Source organism: Glandiceps talaboti, chromosome 13 (assembly GCF_964340395.1).
Source record: "Glandiceps talaboti chromosome 13, keGlaTala1.1, whole genome shotgun sequence".
NCBI classification, from domain to species: domain Eukaryota; kingdom Metazoa; phylum Hemichordata; class Enteropneusta; family Spengelidae; genus Glandiceps; species Glandiceps talaboti.
The window spans coordinates 12,447,961-12,466,677 of record NC_135561.1 but is presented as its reverse complement, the minus strand read 5'-3'; the positions used below and the strand labels follow the sequence as shown (position 1 = coordinate 12,466,677).

Here is an 18,717-nt window from a genome sequence, read left to right as displayed (position 1 = left end):
TAAGATTCAAATCACTGCATTTCCTACACTTGTGTATCCCTTTATCGATGAGAACAGAAGATCTCTAGTTGTCAGTGTGCTGTAAATCCATTAGTAGTGATACAAGGGATATTTCTATATCTGTCTATACATATGCAATGACACTATTTTTTGAGCTCTGCTTATAAATCTTTTAGACTCTGCAGTGTTCTCCCTAATCAAGGTACATGTAACAGGTGAATTAACGCCGCTAGAATTGCATAAAAGCAGTGTAGAAAAGATGTTGGTAACAGAGTCCTCAAAAGAAGGACCTTTTTATACCAATGTTTTCTATACATGTAGTACGAGCTGAACTTTAGTATAATTTCTGAGCACCTGGCGATGACATAAGCAAATATTGTCACATGACTGGACTTGGGGGGAGGGGGGCAACTGCATGTGAAATCCCCTCAAAATCTTCAATAAGTCCATGCCAAAGTTATAAATGTGGACTTTAACCCCTCATAAATATCCTAGGGAGAACACTCCTCTGTACGTGTAAAGCCTTTGAGGATGGAACCTAAAGTCACCTCAGAAACTAAAATTAATAATCTATCTATAAATAACATTTAACCAAAACTGAAAAGGATGCAGTATTTACTATGAGTCTTCCTCGTCGTCATCAGCAATGTCTTGAACAAAGAGCATCTCTGTTTTACCTAGTCCTGCATCACTTAAACTCAGTGCCCTTTCATCATTCTCTTCGCATTTCAACACTTTCCTTGGAAAATTAGTGACGATCTGAAACTCTTCTGGAGCATTCTCATTACAAAACACATAGTCGTATAGTACCTACGGAGAAAAACCATCAAGTTTAAAAAAAAAGTAAAAACAAGATGTCTTGGGTAACACAGAAATAGGAAACTTGCAATCCTGCCATGTTGAATGTTGCATCATGGGAAATGTGATAATAAATACTAATCAATTAGCATAGTAAACAATAATGTTACATTGTTTGTAACCACAAATAATCAATTCATAGTCTCCCTGACCATTGTGGGAGGTTTATTTTATTGGTAGCTCCAGATTAGGTATTACGATAACCACAGATAATCCCATAGTCCTTTGCGTCTGCTCAGTCTGGATTGCAAGTTCCCTATTGCAACTTCAATAGTATGTTAATTGTATAATGACACTCCCACTATTTGTCAAGGATTGCATTAGAAGTAATCAAAAAAGTATCAACTACTGTAATTATAAATTTGATGTTAAAATAACATTGTCAATGACAGCACAATACTTTAAGGATAATGCCAGTCAGACTTATTTCTGGCTTTTAGTACACTTGTATTGATGAAAGCTATCAACTTGGGGGGAGGGGGGGGGGGGGGGGGGTTGTCGGTGGCCAAATGGTTATGAAATTACTAACAAATGGCTCTTTCAAACTTTACATTTAATATTTTCAGTACTTAGCAGTCATAGCAGGAATGTGCACTATAAACTGTGAATGAATGAATGAATGAATGAATGAATGAATGAATGAATGAAATTTATTTCATCAGATAACAAAAAACAGCTACATTTTCAAAGTATATACATATGATACAAAATATACAAAATGGATACCAAAGAATTGTTATCTGATGTGGACAATGGAAATAGTTCAGCAGAACTAGTCTTGTCCTTGGCCTGTACATTTTTTTGAAGGTTTTCTGTGATACGTACCTGAACAGAATTTGAGTGTAGAAATCTCCTTTCTATCCTGGTACCATTGGGAAACTTTAAAACTAATTTGATAATATCAGGGTCATCACAGTCTGGTTCACTGGGTAAATTTTCAGCTTTTTCTATTTTAAGTTGTTTCTTTTCCTACAATAAAACATACAACATAAGAGTTTTTTTGTTAAACTCTAAAAAAAATAGTTAAGATGTAACAGTTTTATTTTATTTCATTTAATTTTTGAATTTTTTTTAGAAGAAAAAAAAAAAGATTTAACCTTTTTTTGTTAAACTCCAAAACAAATACTGTAGTTAAGATGTAACATTGCTTTGTTTTATTTTACTGAATTTTTTTTTTTTTGAATTTTTGTTGACTTTTTTGAAAAAGAAAAAAAAGATGTAACATTGTACTCAGAATAATTCACTTAAGAAAGTATGTCAATAACCCTTGCATCAATATTCCTGTAAAAAAATTTCTATCGTTGCTTAAAATGTTTATATATTTATGGTTACTTACGTCTTGCAATCTTTTCTTTTCATCTATTTTCCTCTGTTTTTCTTCTTCTTGTCTCTTGATTTCCTCTTGTTTTTCCTGTTTTTTTCTCTCCTAAAGTCAATCACACAAACTTGTTCATATTTCTGAGTAACATCCTTAATTGGGAACATGTCTAATTGAAGGAAAATACTACCCAGAGTAGGTTGCATATCTAACTCAGCTAGTGCCCTCAATTGACAACATTTCTAATTCACATACTGCCCTCTGTTGGTGACATTTCTACTTCCCATACTGCCCTCTATAGTGACATTTGAACTCAGCTATTGTCCCAAATTGGTGACATTCATACGGACTCTATCATGCCTTTAAACTCTTTCAGTACCTGTTATGCCCTGCCCTGGAATTGCCTGCTCTCCACTGGGTTGCTCATTGACATAAGAGTGAAAGTTATGTAATCAAATTGGTATATTAAAGTGGCCATATGGATGAGAATTGAGTATTTATGTTGGATTTTAATCATGCCTTCCTACTTGAACAGTCAATGTGAAACAACATATGCTAAGTCCTTGTTATCTCAATAATATGCAAAAGATTAATAAATGTGTAAAATCTTTGTTATTGTACATACAATAACAAACTTTTAACACATTTTAAAGCTTTTTGCAATGTATTGAGTTATAAACACAGACTTTTCACATTGACTTTTCAAGTTGGAAACCATGATAAAATTGTTTTATATATTTCAATATGCAAAATAAATACATATAGCCACTTAAAAGCTAGATTTGCCCAATCTGCACAAATTATCTATCAATCATGTTAATGGAAAATATAATCATACTTGCAATTACACATCTGTATGACTTTTCCTGCACTGTTGTAGCAGAAACTGATGGGTACCCTTTGTGTTCCTGGTACACCAAGAACTAGAGATGGAAGGGTCAGGGTAAAACTGATGGGTACCTTATGTGTTCCTGGTATACCAAGAACTAGTGATGAAAGGGTCAGGGTAAATCTGATGGGTATCCTATGTGTTCCTGGTATACCAAGAACTAGAGATGAAAGGGTCAGGGTAAAACTGATGGGTACCCTATGTGTTTCTGGTATACCAAGAACTAGATGAAAGGGTCAGTGTAAAACTGATGTTTGAAGATGTGATTGACAAAGTTTGGAGGTAAAATTGATGAAACAAACCAACCCTAAATTTGTGGTGACAGTCTACAAAGCCATACTTGTTGAAGATTCTCCATACCGTGTACACATGTAAGTATTACACAGTGGGTTTGACAAGGGTGGTAAGTAGGTAAAATCTACGTGAGTCCCCAGTCATTTTACCAGGATTCCCTACCATTGTGTTTGACAAGGGGGGTAAGTAGGTAAAATCTACTTGAGTCCCCCAGTCATTTTACCAGGGTTCCCTATACCAGTGTGTTTGACAAGGGTGGTAAGTAGGTAAAATCTACCTGAGTCCCACAGTCATTTTACCAGGGTTCCCTACCATTGTGTTTGACAAGGGGGGTAAGTAGGTAAAATCTACTTGAGTCCCCCAGTCATTTTACCAGGTTTCCCTATACCAGTGTGTTTGACAATGGTGGTAAGTAGGTAAAATCTACCTGAGTCCCCCAGTCATTTTACCAGGGTTCCTAAACAGACTTATGGTAGATTCTATGGCAAACTACGACACATTTACCACATTCCCTTTTTCTGTTACCAGGGTTCTCAAACCTTACCAAAAACACTGACATTTACATCTCTAAAAGATTTACCTTTTCTTCATCAGCTCTAAGTGATTCTAAATATGCAACATCTTGTTCTTGTCTTAGTAGATGAGTGTGGTTTCTCTCTTCCCTTTCAAGTCTAATGGCGGTTAGGGATGCTTCATTCTCATTCATACATTGAGTAAGCCTGGTCATCAGTTCCTCGGCTGGAATAGGACCCTCTATCCTGGCGACTACTGTCATTTTATGATCTCTACATACTATGAAGGCTAAGAATGGTTGAACATTGCCACGTAATGCTAAGGATACTGAAATAAAAAATATAGTGGTTACACTAGACTGTTTAAGATACTTCTTGTTGTTCAACCCTATCAGGCTTCTCAACCACTTATCACTGTATTTAGTCTACATCATGACCTTTGTTGGACTCCTAGTCACTAGTTCAAGGTGGATTTTAAATCTTTTTATTGTCACAACACAGAATAGTAAAGACAAGAAGTGATAGCTGATAGCATGATATGACATATCATATTTCAGATTATTGTTACACATGACTACTATATCTACAACAATTTGATGATAGTGCAACATCTTTGTACACTCTGGAGATGGGCAGCCATTGAAGGCAATGTTCAATAACATCAACTTATTTCATTTCCAGAAATGTATCATAAATAAATATACAATATTAGTGTTTTTGACAAAGACTTGGAATTACAGTTTTTGTACCTCTGTATATGTATATGTGTGTGTGTCAGTCCATCTATACACATTCATCACCCATGTGTATGTGTTAGTGCACGTATGAGTGTGTCCATTCCCATCCGTCCATTCCTGTGTGTTCTTCCTTCCATGTACATGTTTCCATCTGGTTGTGTGTGTGTGTGTGTGTGTGTGTGTGTGTGTGTGTGTGTGTGTGTGTGTGTGTGTGTGTGTGTGTGTGTGTGTGTGTGTGTGTGTGTCTGCCTGTCTGTCTGTATGTCTATGTGTCTGTGTCTGTGTTCATGAGCCTACTACTTACCTCTGTATCCTTCTGGTCTATCAACTGATGCTGCCCAGAATAGCATATTAGTATTGATATATTCACACATGTCGGGATTAGTTAAAGTATTTCTGTAAACAACACAAAAAAGCACAATATATAAATAACACATATACAATACATCCACAGTTTGGTAGGGATAATGTACCACTGTTTGATATATAATGACACATTCAAATGTCAACAGACAATCTATCCAAATGATAATCCAAGTGTCATTCTTACTATGTCTAATCAATGTAAGCACATTATGAGATGATATCAATAATGAGATCTATCGACAAGTGAGAATTTGATACAATGAATACAAGGGTTCACAACTCAGCTGTATATAGAACTTGATTAAAACCGACGAGCCAACAAAAAATATGGAACATATACTCTGGTCATTCTACATCATGACAACACACGTCTACGTCACTGGTTCTGCTGCATTTGAAATATGAGTCAAAACATTTAAAATTGCCATTACTTTCCCCCATTTTTCTTTGATACTACTGGCGCTGGTATAATTATATCATTTTCAAATATCTTTCTTCATTCAACCGGAAAATACTCATGATCTAAGGCCTAGCGGCTCATAGTGACAAAGGCACATTACGTCACTCGTATTTCCTTGGCTGAACGAAGAAAAATATTGAGGAATAATGTCTAAGTACAGACAAAATAACAAATGCCTTTGTCTCCACTTACCTACAGAAGTCATCTGATTCGGAGTTATTATCTGAATGAAGATAAATCAACAAAAACTTCAGTTCTTTCTTGGCATCATTTAAAACCTACAACACAATGTAATATATATCATGGTCAGTTTACTAAAAATTTTAAGGTACCATGATCAAAATTAACAATGGGCTTAAAGTGACCATATGGATGAGGATTGGGTATTTATTTTGGATTTTTTACTCTCTAAAACAATTTTATAATGGCTTCCTACTTGAAAAATCAATGTATAACAACATATGCCAAGTCCTTGTTTGTAGTTCAATAACTGCAAACAGCTAAAAATTGTGTAAAAAGGTGGTTATTGTATGTACAAAAACAAACATTCTAAACATTTATTAATCTTTTGCAATTTATTAAAATGAATATGATTGAAATGCCTTATATTGGGTAAAACAATTATGTTTACATTGGTGATTTTACGGAGGTAAAAAGTAAAGCATTTTATAGATGCATGATTAATTAGAGTGGTATTCATCGGCTGTGTTTCAACAACATGACTGTTGCCTTCCTCAAAACAAACTGACGATGATTACTGTTCACCACTAGATGGCAGTGTGGTGAATAATCTCTCATTACCTGAAATACAACATTACTGCCTAGGTGCATCATACAAAATAACGAACATTCAATTTCTTGGTTAACACCATTACTTCCACTCAACATGCTTCACATGCATTAGTAGAGCTGGTGAGAATAAGTCAATCTTGTTCTATTCTGACCTTCTAGTGTGAGGTAAAATGCTATTGCAGGTACTGAAAATTGTCCCATACGTGACTGAGTCGAAAACTGGCTATCAAAGATGTAGTCCCTGAGAGACTGTAATTACATCAATATATCCATGGATAGCTGTACATCAGCATGTCAATAGTCTACTTAACACTTCTACTGAACTCTCCCCCCTTACCTGACCATAGGTTCCTTGATAAAAGATAGGATGAACGGGTCCATATTTCTCTTCAAATGTCTGAATGAATGACATGACATCACCGATAGGGTCGGTGACAATTCTACGGGCATCTGGTTTAAATAGTCTTATTGTAAATCTGAATATATCTAAGATAGTTGTATATACAAATCGTAAAGGAAGGGATACAAGCATGTAAGTCCACTGAAGCCATGTCATTGGGTGTCTTCTGGCTATTGTATACACCCTGGTGTAGAAAACAAAAAAACAGTATAAGATAAGATGTAAACGGATTACAAATAAACACATTCAGTACATTTAAACATGTTCAGTCTGCCATAGTGTAGTTATGAAAAAAGACAAAAGATTACATAGTTTGGACACTAAGGGTGCTATTTGGCAGCAAGGATCACAATAGTTGAGTACTGTGGACCTCCCATTTCTCAGGGTTTCAATGCTTAGGTCAATGGCATTCTCAACTTATCTGAGTAATTCAGTTTACATGCACGCACGCATGCACACACACACACACACACACACACACACACACACACACACACCACATGTACACAATGTATGTACACACAATTTCAAAACATCAACCACACATGCACAGCTACAGACAGAAAGTCACAGACACAGACACACACATGCACGCACGCACGCACGCACGCACACACACACACACACACACACACACACACTCGTACAGTGAAGTTTGTGCACTACAGTACATAATTTATTAGATGTTGTTTGCTTCACACAAAATCGATGATTTGTGTTGCATATACCTTTGATCCCTCGGCTGTATTTCTACAGGTGGTGGTCTCATACTGGGTCTAGGTGGTGGGTCTGGTTGTTGATATACTGGTGGTGCTCCCTCAGCTTCATTTAAAGTGTCATGAACAGCTGACTGCAATCAAATATCATCTTATATATTTAAAATACTTCTCTGATGTGCCATAACTCATCAAGGTTCTCAGCTTTAGTGGCCTTTCTAGAGTAGTCGGTGGGCCATCTAAGTCAATTTGACACAGCATTGACACTGCAATTTCTTGTGACCTAAATGTACCCAAATTTGGTGATTCCCCTATTCCTATGTACACATTCACAAGAAAACACATTTGTTATACTTTGATTCACATTAAAATGTCTGTGTTATCATTATATTTTTTGTTCTAAAAATTCTATTGGTTCAATTAGTATTTTCAAGGATAATGTCAACATGCAATATTTGAAATGTTCATGTTTGATTTAGTTGTACATGTATATATACTAACTGTTGGTCTAAGGGCCAAATACAAAATTACATGTAAATAAGAACCTAACTTCCACATTTGTGGTAAAAAAAAGGCTCTCTAGTTTCATTGTATGTTGATTTTTGTATGACCTTCATTTTATTTATATGTTAGACCTTGATGACATTTTTTGAAATTGAATGACAAGAAATTGGCAGGTTATGAAATTGCTCATCACAGAATTTCATCATATTTTTTCTTTTTTATCTCTCACACAATGGTATAATTTACAACGTCTATAGTATTAGTAAGAAACATCAAAATATATTGTGTTTTTTTTAAAAAATAAATCACATCATCAAGTGAGCCACTACAAGTTGAAGATAAGAATTTTTTCTGGCTAAATGAAGACAAAGTTTGGACAATAATGTACTTACACCTGCACAAGATAAATTTGAGAGAAATGGGAAATATATCGGTATGCTGCATTTTGACTCACATTTCAGGTTCTGTAGTACCAATGTTATAGATGCCTTGTTGAGGCAAAGATTCCATAAAATGATCAGAAAAAATTCTTGTACTTTCAAAGTTTGTTACAGTACATACAACTTGATTTGCATGTGGAATATCAAATATACAAATATGACAGTCGTAATCAAGGTTTTACTAAGATAGACGCAAACTAAAACTATTATTGCGACATCAACATAAGCTATTGAGTATTGAACAGCTGTAGATTTAATTATGCACTCTGTCAGTAGCGTGGCGTTTCTGATAGCAAGTTTTTCTAAAGTGGCCACTCACTATCTCGACTACATGGTGATTATCTCCACACTACAGAGGCATTACTAGTATCATCCACTTGCGTAACCTGCCACATTGAAGAACTATAGTTTTAGTTTGTGTCTATCTCAGTAAGCTGAAACCTTGGTTGCCATTGTACTATAATGACATAATGAATGTATAGTAGAAACATTTACCTCAATATTCCAGCTATGTCTTTCTAAAAGTCTTCTACATTCTTGCATATCTTCTATACCAGTCAAGTCCTACAAAAATACAAAATGCAACATTTTTACTATAACATTACACATTCACTTTTTAAATCTACAGGTACACAAAAGGATGACATACCCTTTGGTGAGACTTGCTATCTTTAGATATCATTTCCCCAATACTTTTCTTCGAGCAGCCAGAGAACATGCCAATTATTTAGACTAGAGAAGCTGGGAAAGGGCTATCCCAGAGAGTCTGGGGGGAATAGTAAACAAAATTTATGACATGTGACTTCTGCTTTCAGTTAGGATGAATGCTTCATTGTTCAGTGTACTGCCATGAATGGGATACTGAGTGTAATCCCAGGCAATTTCAGCTCCTGTACCATGTACAGTAACAGATACCTGTTAACGTCAAATAATATCATAATTTCACAAACTCAATCTACAGCCCTACATGTCTTTGCATGATTTGTGCATCCTCACCAATAGCAGAAGTCACATACTTAAATGTATGTCACCACACTCAGCCATTCAGCAAAAAAGCCACCAATGACGACGAGAGTCTGAGTAACCAAGACAACCAATTGTACTGACATAGAATGATCGGGATATGAAAAAACTACAGTTTTTGTTTACACACATTCAAATTGATTTGTTTCTATAAAATACTTTATCTGATCAATCAAACAAGAACCTGTCATGGAAATGTCAAATGGGCATAAAATAAAACTCATGATTTTAGACATATGGTATTCTTTAGTAATTAAGTTTATTATGAGCAGTGTTTTTGTAGCAGATCAGGAAGTGGGTCAACTCTACATGTAGCTGCAGACTTCATTTACCGAATTATGGCACATTTTACCTGATTCCCCAAAAGGCAAAAACAAAACAAAAACAAAAATGTTTGTTTCCAATAAACATGACTTCAGAAAATAGGGTATGTAGGGTCAGAATTTTATTTTATTTGACTTTTTTGTTTTTTAAACTACTTGGTCCGAAAGGCAAGAAACTAGTTGGTCACAATACTTCCATAACAGTTGATGAGGTGTAAAAGAAGTAAATGAAGACAATTATGTGATTCAGAAGTAGACAAACACAATATGCAGACTGTGCTCTTATTATATAGTGTGAAATTCAGGGGTGAACAAATCCACTTGTCCTGGGTCTGGGACTAGCAATTGTTTGGGTGGACCACACAAATTGTACCTTGTCTGGTCTGTCGGACCAGTACCTTACTGTTAATAACTATGTTAAAAAGTCATCTGAATATACAGATTCATAGGTAAGATTTAAATATTTCACATTAGCGGGACCTGGGACCACTAATTCTTTCAGCAGGACCACTGGATTTTTTAAGGCACTGGTCCGGGGACCAGAAAATCGACAGGGAAATAGAAGTAAAATTGTCTTTTTTGCATGTAAAAAATGTTTAGAATCAGTGGCTTAAACTAGGGTAGGTCGGGTTATCGCAAACACACTATTTTCTTTTTATTTAGACCTAACTTAGAAATGTTAGAGTTCCTTAAACCCTTTCACAAAAACACTGATATGAACTGTGATGAAAATGGTGGCATCTGTTTTATTTATTTATTGTTTTGCTTTTTTTTAAAGTATGCATACATGTAGTACGTTTCACTTTAATTAAAGAATAAACCTTGGCCCACAATTGTGAATTGTTGTGATGATAATGTTTAAATGGCATACAACAGACTTGATAATGTAAACTACGTTTGCAAAAATTGCATCACTACATTTGACGATTTAATATGGAATTCTCATACTTATTGACAATATTATTTTCAAAAATAATTGTCGCATTTCTGTGATATTTGTTGTGTTAAACAGAATTAACTGACACCAAAACCATTTTTTATTTGCTACACAACTTTAGAAAGTGTATACTGAGAAAATGTGCTGAGTTCGTGAATTTCGGAACATAAAAAAATTGAATGACTCATAGTAATAGTATATTTCTCAGCGACTGATTGCAAGTCCGGTTTCGTTTGAAACAACATTCTGCAGCATTGCGAGAGCAATGTTAGGCCTAGATGAATTGATTAGGGTAGATGTATATCTTATCCATTATGAGTAGCGAGAGTAAGAAAATAACTACACAAATTTTACCTGAAACTGAAGCAATCGCTCTGTGTTTTCCTGCGAAAGGTCTGGTTCCTCTTGGTCCGCCATGTTGCAATTTGCCAATATGTTGTCCTCAACAAGCAAATTATTTTTTTACAGATTTGATTGAGATTATTAACTTATAAAATAATTCAACCTTATGAAAATATGTCAATAATAACATGATAATTTATATAAAATAATATAAATCAGCTCATCATCACAATGTACAACGCGTTTTATATAATATTGATAATTATTTACCGTACGAGGCTATTCAAGTCTAAATGAACTTTGACCTCATTTACTGTGTATGAGTGCTCAACACCTTCCAAGTCTCGACAACACACTATAGCAGACGACTGTTTCGACCTGAATCTGAGCTGTGAAAGTTACGCTTTTGTCCGGATTATCATATTCGTATATCTTGCACCGTATTTGTAAGATAGGTACGTAAATGAGTCGATAAGTACAGCATTTTTTCGTGGCTAAACTGTGGGGATGGGGCACAAGCACTTGTGAGCTATAAATAAAATAATATTCCAGGATGATTGTAGCATATGAACTTGTAACATATGAACTTGTATCAAGATTCTTGTCAAATAAAAGGTTTATACTAATAGTTTGCATTATATATTGGAACAAGACAAAACACTGTTCTACCAAATCAATTTACTGACTTCAAGTTAGAACTACCTTGAATCTTTTCATGATAATATTTTTTTTTACTGGTAATGGTATGGCCGGTATGCGACATAATTATACTGTGAGAATTTCTTCTTAAATTTGTGATCAGGAGAGGGTATTGTGAAGGAGAGAGGGAGGGGTTTTTGTCCTCAAAGAACAATTTTCGTTTATTGCATCATCTGTAATATCTGTCCAATTAGTGTAAGTGATAACTTTAGCAAGTATAACTGTGGAATTCGGCTGCAAACTGTAGTATAAACTAAGTGCAAAATTCAAATAATCAGCTTACCACTGTGGTATATTTACATACCTACAAAATGTAATTGGGCAGATGTTGTAATGTTACAAGGCATAACTATTTGGATAGATGGTACTCATGTCAGTTTTCAGATTTTGTTGATGTTAACTTGATTGAATTTGGCATGGTTGATCATAGCTGCAATAATTGTAGCATTTGCTGTGATTTTGAGGACTTTTTTGTCTGTTTTTGTGCCTTTTTTTTCGTTCTGATGTTTAACCTGAATCAAACACTACAATTCCTGTAACGCAAACGCAAATAGACAGAAGCAACTCAGATCTGAATTGCAAAGTTGGGTGGATTTTTCTGCTAAATTACACCTTACCAGGCAAAAAATAGGACATTTCCTAATGCCAACATTAATAACGGAGCCATCTAGACCCTAGAAGTTTTCAGAGGTACCCCAATTAAGTCAAAATCAGCAAATGTAGCAAGGCATGCAGCATTTTGAAACCGGCAGTACGCTGACATATCCTTCACGTTTTCAACATGGTCTCTTCTATTTGTGTTTGCATTACAAGAATTGTAGCGTTTGATTCAGGTTAAACACCGGAACAAAAAAAGGCACAAACACAGACGAAAAAGCCCTCAGAATCACAGCAAACACTACAATTATTGCAGCTAGGTTGATCGTTGAAACTGAACATAATTTGATAATTTTCACTGTTCAAATACATGTACATAGAACAGCCTACGAGCAAATCTTGTAAATCCACTAACCACAAATACCTTAAAAATCGATTGGACAAATAAGACATTTAATATATAGTATCAATTACAAATTATAATTACACAAATTGGATTACAGAAAACTTTACACACAGAGACCATGAGGTAACCATTATTAGAGGCTAATTAAACCTGTTATCAGTAAAAGATGGAAGCAGTCACTACCAAAGGTATATAGCTAAAATTGGTCACTGATCAAGGCCAGATTTGTGTATTATTAGTGTTATCTTATCGAAATGATTGATAAAGGTCATTCTGTTTTCTTTTCTTTCTTTTTTTTTGGGGGGGGGAGGGGCACCAATTTTTTCCTAAACTAAGCTCTGCCAATTTGTTTTTCACACCTATATTTGAATCCTGACTAACAAGTAAGTTGTTTTGTATGTGGGACAGGGGTGAACAAATCCACTTGTCCTGGGTCCGGAATAGCGATTTTTTCAGTCGAACCACACAAATTTTACCTTGTCTGGTCCAACAGACCAGTACCTTAGTGTTAATAACTATGTTAAAAAAGTCGTCTTAATATATACATGTAGATTTATAGGCAAGATCTAATGTTTCACATTAGCGGGACCTGGGACCACTAATTCTTTCTGCAGGACCACTGTATTTTTTTAAGGCACTGGTCCGGGGACCACCAGTTCACAAAATGATTTGTTCACCCCTGCGGGGGCTTTGTGGTAGTGGTTAGTGGATGTTGGCATTGATACATGGTGAAGTTTTAAATACATAGGCCTGGATATGCATGTATAGTCTGGATGCCAACGTGGTTTCTGTGAGTGGAGGTGTAAATCGTAATGATACCATATAGGAACTAGTCTAATGCAAGCATAGTTTTATTGTTATCCATGTCTTTATGGTATTTTCATTTATTCAAATATATTTGTTTATTTATGTCATTTATTTGTTTGTTTGTTTGATTGTTTATTTGTTTGTTTATAACAACATGGTTCCTGGGCTTCCTGTGTTTTCAGGAGCAGAAAACACCTCCAGCATGAATGCAAATAACCTGAGTGAGCACAATGGCTCTCACACATCATAGAGTTTGGTTATTATTGATAATATCATAACTAGGCAAAGCCCATAAGCTTGCGCAGGGTAGATTCATTTGTGACAAACTTAATTTGGGTCATTTTCCAGGGGTATTGACCATCAAAATTTATTTTATTTTATTGAATGACATCTAATTCTCTGACATGGACGAGAAGTAAAGAAAGTCAACACTATGCAGTTGTTGTTGGTTTCAAAAACCATCATAGCCATTAGATTAATATTGTTCATTTTCAATCAGCCAACTTATCATAGACCCTCCACCAACGTACGTTGGTCTTTGGACAAATGTTTTGTTGACATGTTGCCGAACATCACGATTTCTCAATTCAACTCGATGATTTAGGAATGTTACTGTACCAACAAACATAGGAAAGTAGTTATTCTTTTTAGAAAATCAATTATTGACAATATAAATGTCAAAACCATACTTCCACAACCCGGAACGGTAGCGCATGGAGAATGTACATAGAATTTGCACGTAGTATATGGAAGGCGCATGTGTAGTCACTGCGTGCCGCAATGCATCCCTGGGAGAACCAATTTTTTTTCGCAAAGTATATATACGACGCGTGTGCGTACTAATCATTGTGCCACTGCACAAGCTATTATTACACTTAGTAATCAGACATTACAATGACAAATTTCATGAAGCTATTGTGGCGACACATATGCAGGTATATTGATGGAATACTGGAACAATCATTTGCACACAGCTGCAGTGCCAATAGTTTATATGTGCGCACATACAAATGCGAGTACAAATATGCAAAGATATACAGTAGATTAGTAGTCTAGTTCCTATACAGTATCATTATGATTTATACCTTCACTCACAAAACTGTTCGAAACCAGAGTTGGTATCCAGACTAGTGGATTAGAGACTTGTCCTTGGCTTTCAAATCCAACAACCATTCCCACCCACGTAAACCAATCATATATATGATTTCCTAACTTTTTAAAGTTATAAATAGTATCACCTCTAGGTTATCAGAGATGTATTTGCCCCTGATTTTGAAATACCCAATTTTAGGCTATGCAAATACTGATAACATATCTTGCCTATTGATGGCACGACATGACCTGTGGGTGGGAATGTTCACTAGATTTGAAAGCCAACGACTAGTTTCTAGTCATTCTCACATGCCAGAGGGGTTGGTTTTGGACTGTGCGTAAAGAGGCTTGTGGTTTACGATGTTGGGCTCTAGTCTGTTAACAAATATGACTAGTATGAAACATAGACATGTATATTAGAATGTAAGATACGTCGTGATACGGCCTCACCGGCCTCCTTTCACACTAGGGGTTGGCCGATGTGTGAGGGCGCCCTGCCACGGCGTACCTTACAGACTAACATGTATATATACTGCCAAAAATTGATAACAACAAAAATGCTTTTTTAGGGCAGGCTGCCAGCTTGGTCAGCAGATAAGCACAATATTTTATATTGTATTAGATAAACGTACCATGCATGAATAGCTAAATGTTAAACTGCCAACAAATCTGGACTATGTACATGTATATCCATTGTTTGATTTCTGCCTCTTCATTTTAGGGCATGTATCTACACGACTGTATAAATATGCATGTTAGTTTGTTACATTCACATGCAAATATGATATTCTCTTTACTGTGATTATGTTATGTATCCTTATATCAATGTGTACATGGTATGTAAGCTTTTTGAACCTTGTGATTTCTTCTCTTGTTAGTTGTTTTTGAAGAGTTGAATTAAGTCTGTTGGACTACCCAGTGCAGTTTTATATCTGATGCTAAGGACTCTAGACTACTGTGTGATACTTTGTTAGGTTACCAACTGAACTGGAATAGAAAGCTTTGAACTCACAGGTATGTTGAAATATGATTCTCTTTAAAGCTGGCAACAGGAACAGTGTTGCAGCCAGAGGGGGTTTTTGGGTCATTTGACACACATTTTTTGGACCTGACCCACAATTTTGGAAGTGACGGGTCATAGATGACCCACACTAAAATTGTATGCAAATATGTTTAGCAACATGACCACGCCTATAGCAACAGCCAAAATAATCGTGTATAATGCATAGATAACAACAGGGTTGGACAGGCAACTGCATAATCATTATTCAGCAAATATCTAGCATGGGTCAGTATGTGGGTAAATATTTTGAAAAACTGTACAGTTGTGCTACAGCGCTATTGTCGCTTTTTTGTTGTGTCCCTCAAAAATTGTATGATGACCCAGAAAAATGAAAGTTTCGGGACACTATGTCCCACTCTTTGAAAAGTCTGGCTGCAACACTACAGGAACATGTTTGAAAACAGAATTAACTTAAAAATATCATAATCTCTAAAAAGTATTATAGAGACTCACCATTGGGTAACATATATATATTTGTGTAGCAGCAGAATATGATGATGTGATATATCCAATCAAATTGATTTTTGGGTTAGTACCCAAAAATCAGCCCCCCCCCCCCCCCCCCCATTAATTATGATTGCAACTTTTACTATATCAATGAAATAGACCTCTAACTGACATGTACAATGTCTACATATTGGTATTTAATTATTTTCAGTGAATATTTCGTTATTGCTTGTTTGAAAAAATGATTCCCCTACAGTAACAGCTAGTGTAGCTGTAACAACACATACAAATATCAGGCCATTATTCTTCATTTTAGACATCACAAGAATGAAGAACAGAGAAATGATGTACAAAAGATGAATTTTTATATGCAAGCTAGGGAGTTAGGGTTATGGTTATATAAGTCATGCTAGGGGTAAGAATAGTGTTAAACCCCCTATAAACATATCCCAGATTTTGTTGTAAACAATCTGTATGCAAGATTATACTTACACAGCTCTTTCAACTTCAGGGAAACTACATTTGTAGTAGCAATTCAAACTGTCATTTTCTGAATTAGCACTCATTTACTGTAGACAAAATTATCTAAAAAGTTATTTTCATTCCAATATACAAACTGCAATCGATTTGTGCATTGTATATTGCTGATTTAAAAAGAACTAATAGAGAACAAGCTAATTTCACTTGCAAATTACCCTCCTTTGGAAATGTATGATCAGATAGTTGTATACATGCAAGGCCATCTTTTATGTAGTCAGTTGACAAAATTAAGCCAGCTATCTGAAAAAGAAGGTGGAAGGAGTCACGTACTGCCTAGGCTAAAGTTCCCTGATTGAAATCTATGTTTTTGTTGTCATTTGGCACTGTAATTTTGTCAACACTAAACCAGGTAATCTGTACATGTATTCAATATTGTTCTGTGCAGTTGTCTTATATTGCATGTAGAACTTCAAAGGGACAGAATTTGAAAGTTCAGGTACTCAGATTGAAAAGACAGGGCCTCGATATGTTTCTCGATTTGATGGAAATCAGTAGATTCTTTGTGAGCTGAATGAAAAATCCAGTTTGTACTGAGGAAGAATATCGCTGTAATCGCTATCAGTAAATTGAATGGAAACCAGCATAAATTTGAAGGGGGGGGGGGGGGGGGATATGGGGGGGGGGGGGGTAATTGTAGTGGTAGTATTTTAGCAAGCTGTAGTTACATTTATAGCAGTTGTCTTGAACTTGAAGGCTATTACAGAAACAATGTCACATCATGTCCTATCATACATAACTTGCAAACCTGCCATGTTGAATGGTGCATTGTGGGAAATGTGATATGCTATTTATGAACATGAATTCAGTCAATACTGTAAACCATCTTTCATATAGCGCTAACCACAGATGAACTAGTCTTGGTTCCACACCCTCGTTCATGGATATATTAAATATATTTCCACAACAGTAAATACTTCCAGTCTCTGCATCAAAGCATCGTTTTAAGTGATGTCATTTTCAAATGATAACAAACCTGTTGTCTGCATATACCTTCTACACAGAGATGACAAAAAATTCACATGAAAATGCGAACAATGGAAAACGCTGCCAAAAGTAGATCATTTTAAAAAAAAAATCTGATTTGATTCAAAAATGGAGTCATGTAAATGGGTGAAAATGGAAAAGGATTTGAAAACAGAGTCATGTACAAATGACCCAAAATGCAACAATTCAAAAACGCATGAGTTGACATGCCATTGTTGATGTGTTTTAGATGTCTGCTTTTACTGCTCTGTTATATCTGCCCATGTACAATATCATTATTATTTTCAAACTGTTCCATCTTTGGTGTAAATTTTTGTGTACACGGTCAAAAACATTTGTCAGCCTATGGTGTGTCAGTAAACCATGAAAACACATTAAAAACTATTTTAGCACTTTTTATTTGAAATGTTGTCACGTGAACTCAGTCTTAGATTAGTATTTGGTAACTAATAAAAATATCACCTCTCTCCAATTTTCCAATACAGCTTTGGAAACAACTTCATGATGGATTCAATTGTAGATGACAGCATAAGCAGTAGTGGTTTACCAAAGAAAAAGATTCTGTTGAACGGTGATGTACATCCTAGAGAAATATTACTAGAAAAGGCTGCTGAGTTTGGATGTGACGTGACAGATTTTGAATTTGCACAACAAATGGACAAAGAGGATAGTCTGAGAAGATTTCGTAATGAATTCCATTATCCCAAGATGGGTGACATATCCACAGGTTAGGCCAAATTTAGATTTTCTTGCCAAAGTATCCTTTGATTCTTTTTTTTTTTGGAAATCACATTCCAAAGAGAAATGATGTCTTTTCAGACTATAACAGCACAGTCTGCATATTGTGTTTGTCTACTTCTGAATCACATAATTGTCTTCATTTATTTCTCTTACACCTCATCAACTGTTATGGAAGTATTGTGACCAACGAGTATCTTGTCTTTGGGTGAAAAAACAAAACAAAATAAAATGTAAAATAAAATAAAATCCCAAAACTATCTACCCCGTTTTCTGAAGTCATGTTATCGGAAACAAACAATTTTTGCCTTAGACATGCAAAATTTAGAAAGCCTCAGTAAGCGGTATTATACCTTTTCATTACTAGTATTTTGTTCTTTTTTTGGAAAAAGAAAAAGAAAAAAAGAAAAGAGAATACTAAAAGAAAAAAAAG

At 35.3% G+C, this 18,717-nt stretch overlaps 2 protein-coding genes across 2 annotated transcripts in view; one reads left to right on the top strand and one right to left on the bottom strand.

Annotated features, from left to right (window-relative positions):
• Positions 1-521: 521 nt before the first annotated feature.
• Positions 522-10,986, bottom strand: LOC144444948 (FAS-associated factor 2-A-like). Its single transcript, XM_078134499.1, has 10 exons — positions 10,924-10,986; positions 8,782-8,850; positions 7,355-7,476; positions 6,564-6,810; positions 5,627-5,712; positions 4,913-5,004; positions 3,940-4,199; positions 2,195-2,284; positions 1,684-1,827; positions 522-810 (listed from the first exon to the last, which is right to left on the bottom strand). The coding sequence occupies exons 1-10, from the start codon at positions 10,984-10,986 to the stop codon at positions 619-621; spliced, it is 1,365 nt and encodes a 454-aa protein (XP_077990625.1). The 3' UTR covers positions 522-618.
• Positions 10,987-11,241: 255 nt separating this feature from the next.
• The window catches only part of LOC144444692 (kynureninase-like), a 21,377-nt gene continuing 13,901 nt past the window's right edge, over positions 11,242-18,717 (top strand). The window contains exons 1-3 of the mRNA XM_078134204.1: positions 11,242-11,366; positions 15,391-15,526; positions 18,032-18,273. Coding sequence (XP_077990330.1) covers positions 18,048-18,273 — 226 coding nt within the window. The 5' untranslated portion in view covers positions 11,242-11,366; positions 15,391-15,526; positions 18,032-18,047. The remainder of the gene's footprint in view (positions 11,367-15,390; positions 15,527-18,031; positions 18,274-18,717) is intronic.

Excerpts from the sequence above, each read along its gene's own strand:
- LOC144444948 (XM_078134499.1), bottom strand. The coding sequence starts at position 10,986 with ATGGCGGACCAAGAGGAACCAGACCTTTCGCAGGAAAACACAGAGCGA. Across the intron at positions 4,200-4,912 it reads TAGACCAGAAGGATACAGAG|TATCCTTAGCATTACGTGGC; the intron begins GTAAGTAGTAGG and ends TTTTTATTTCAG. Across the intron at positions 1,828-2,194 it reads AAAAGAAAAGATTGCAAGAC|GAAAAGAAACAACTTAAAAT; the intron begins GTAAGTAACCAT and ends GTTTTATTGTAG.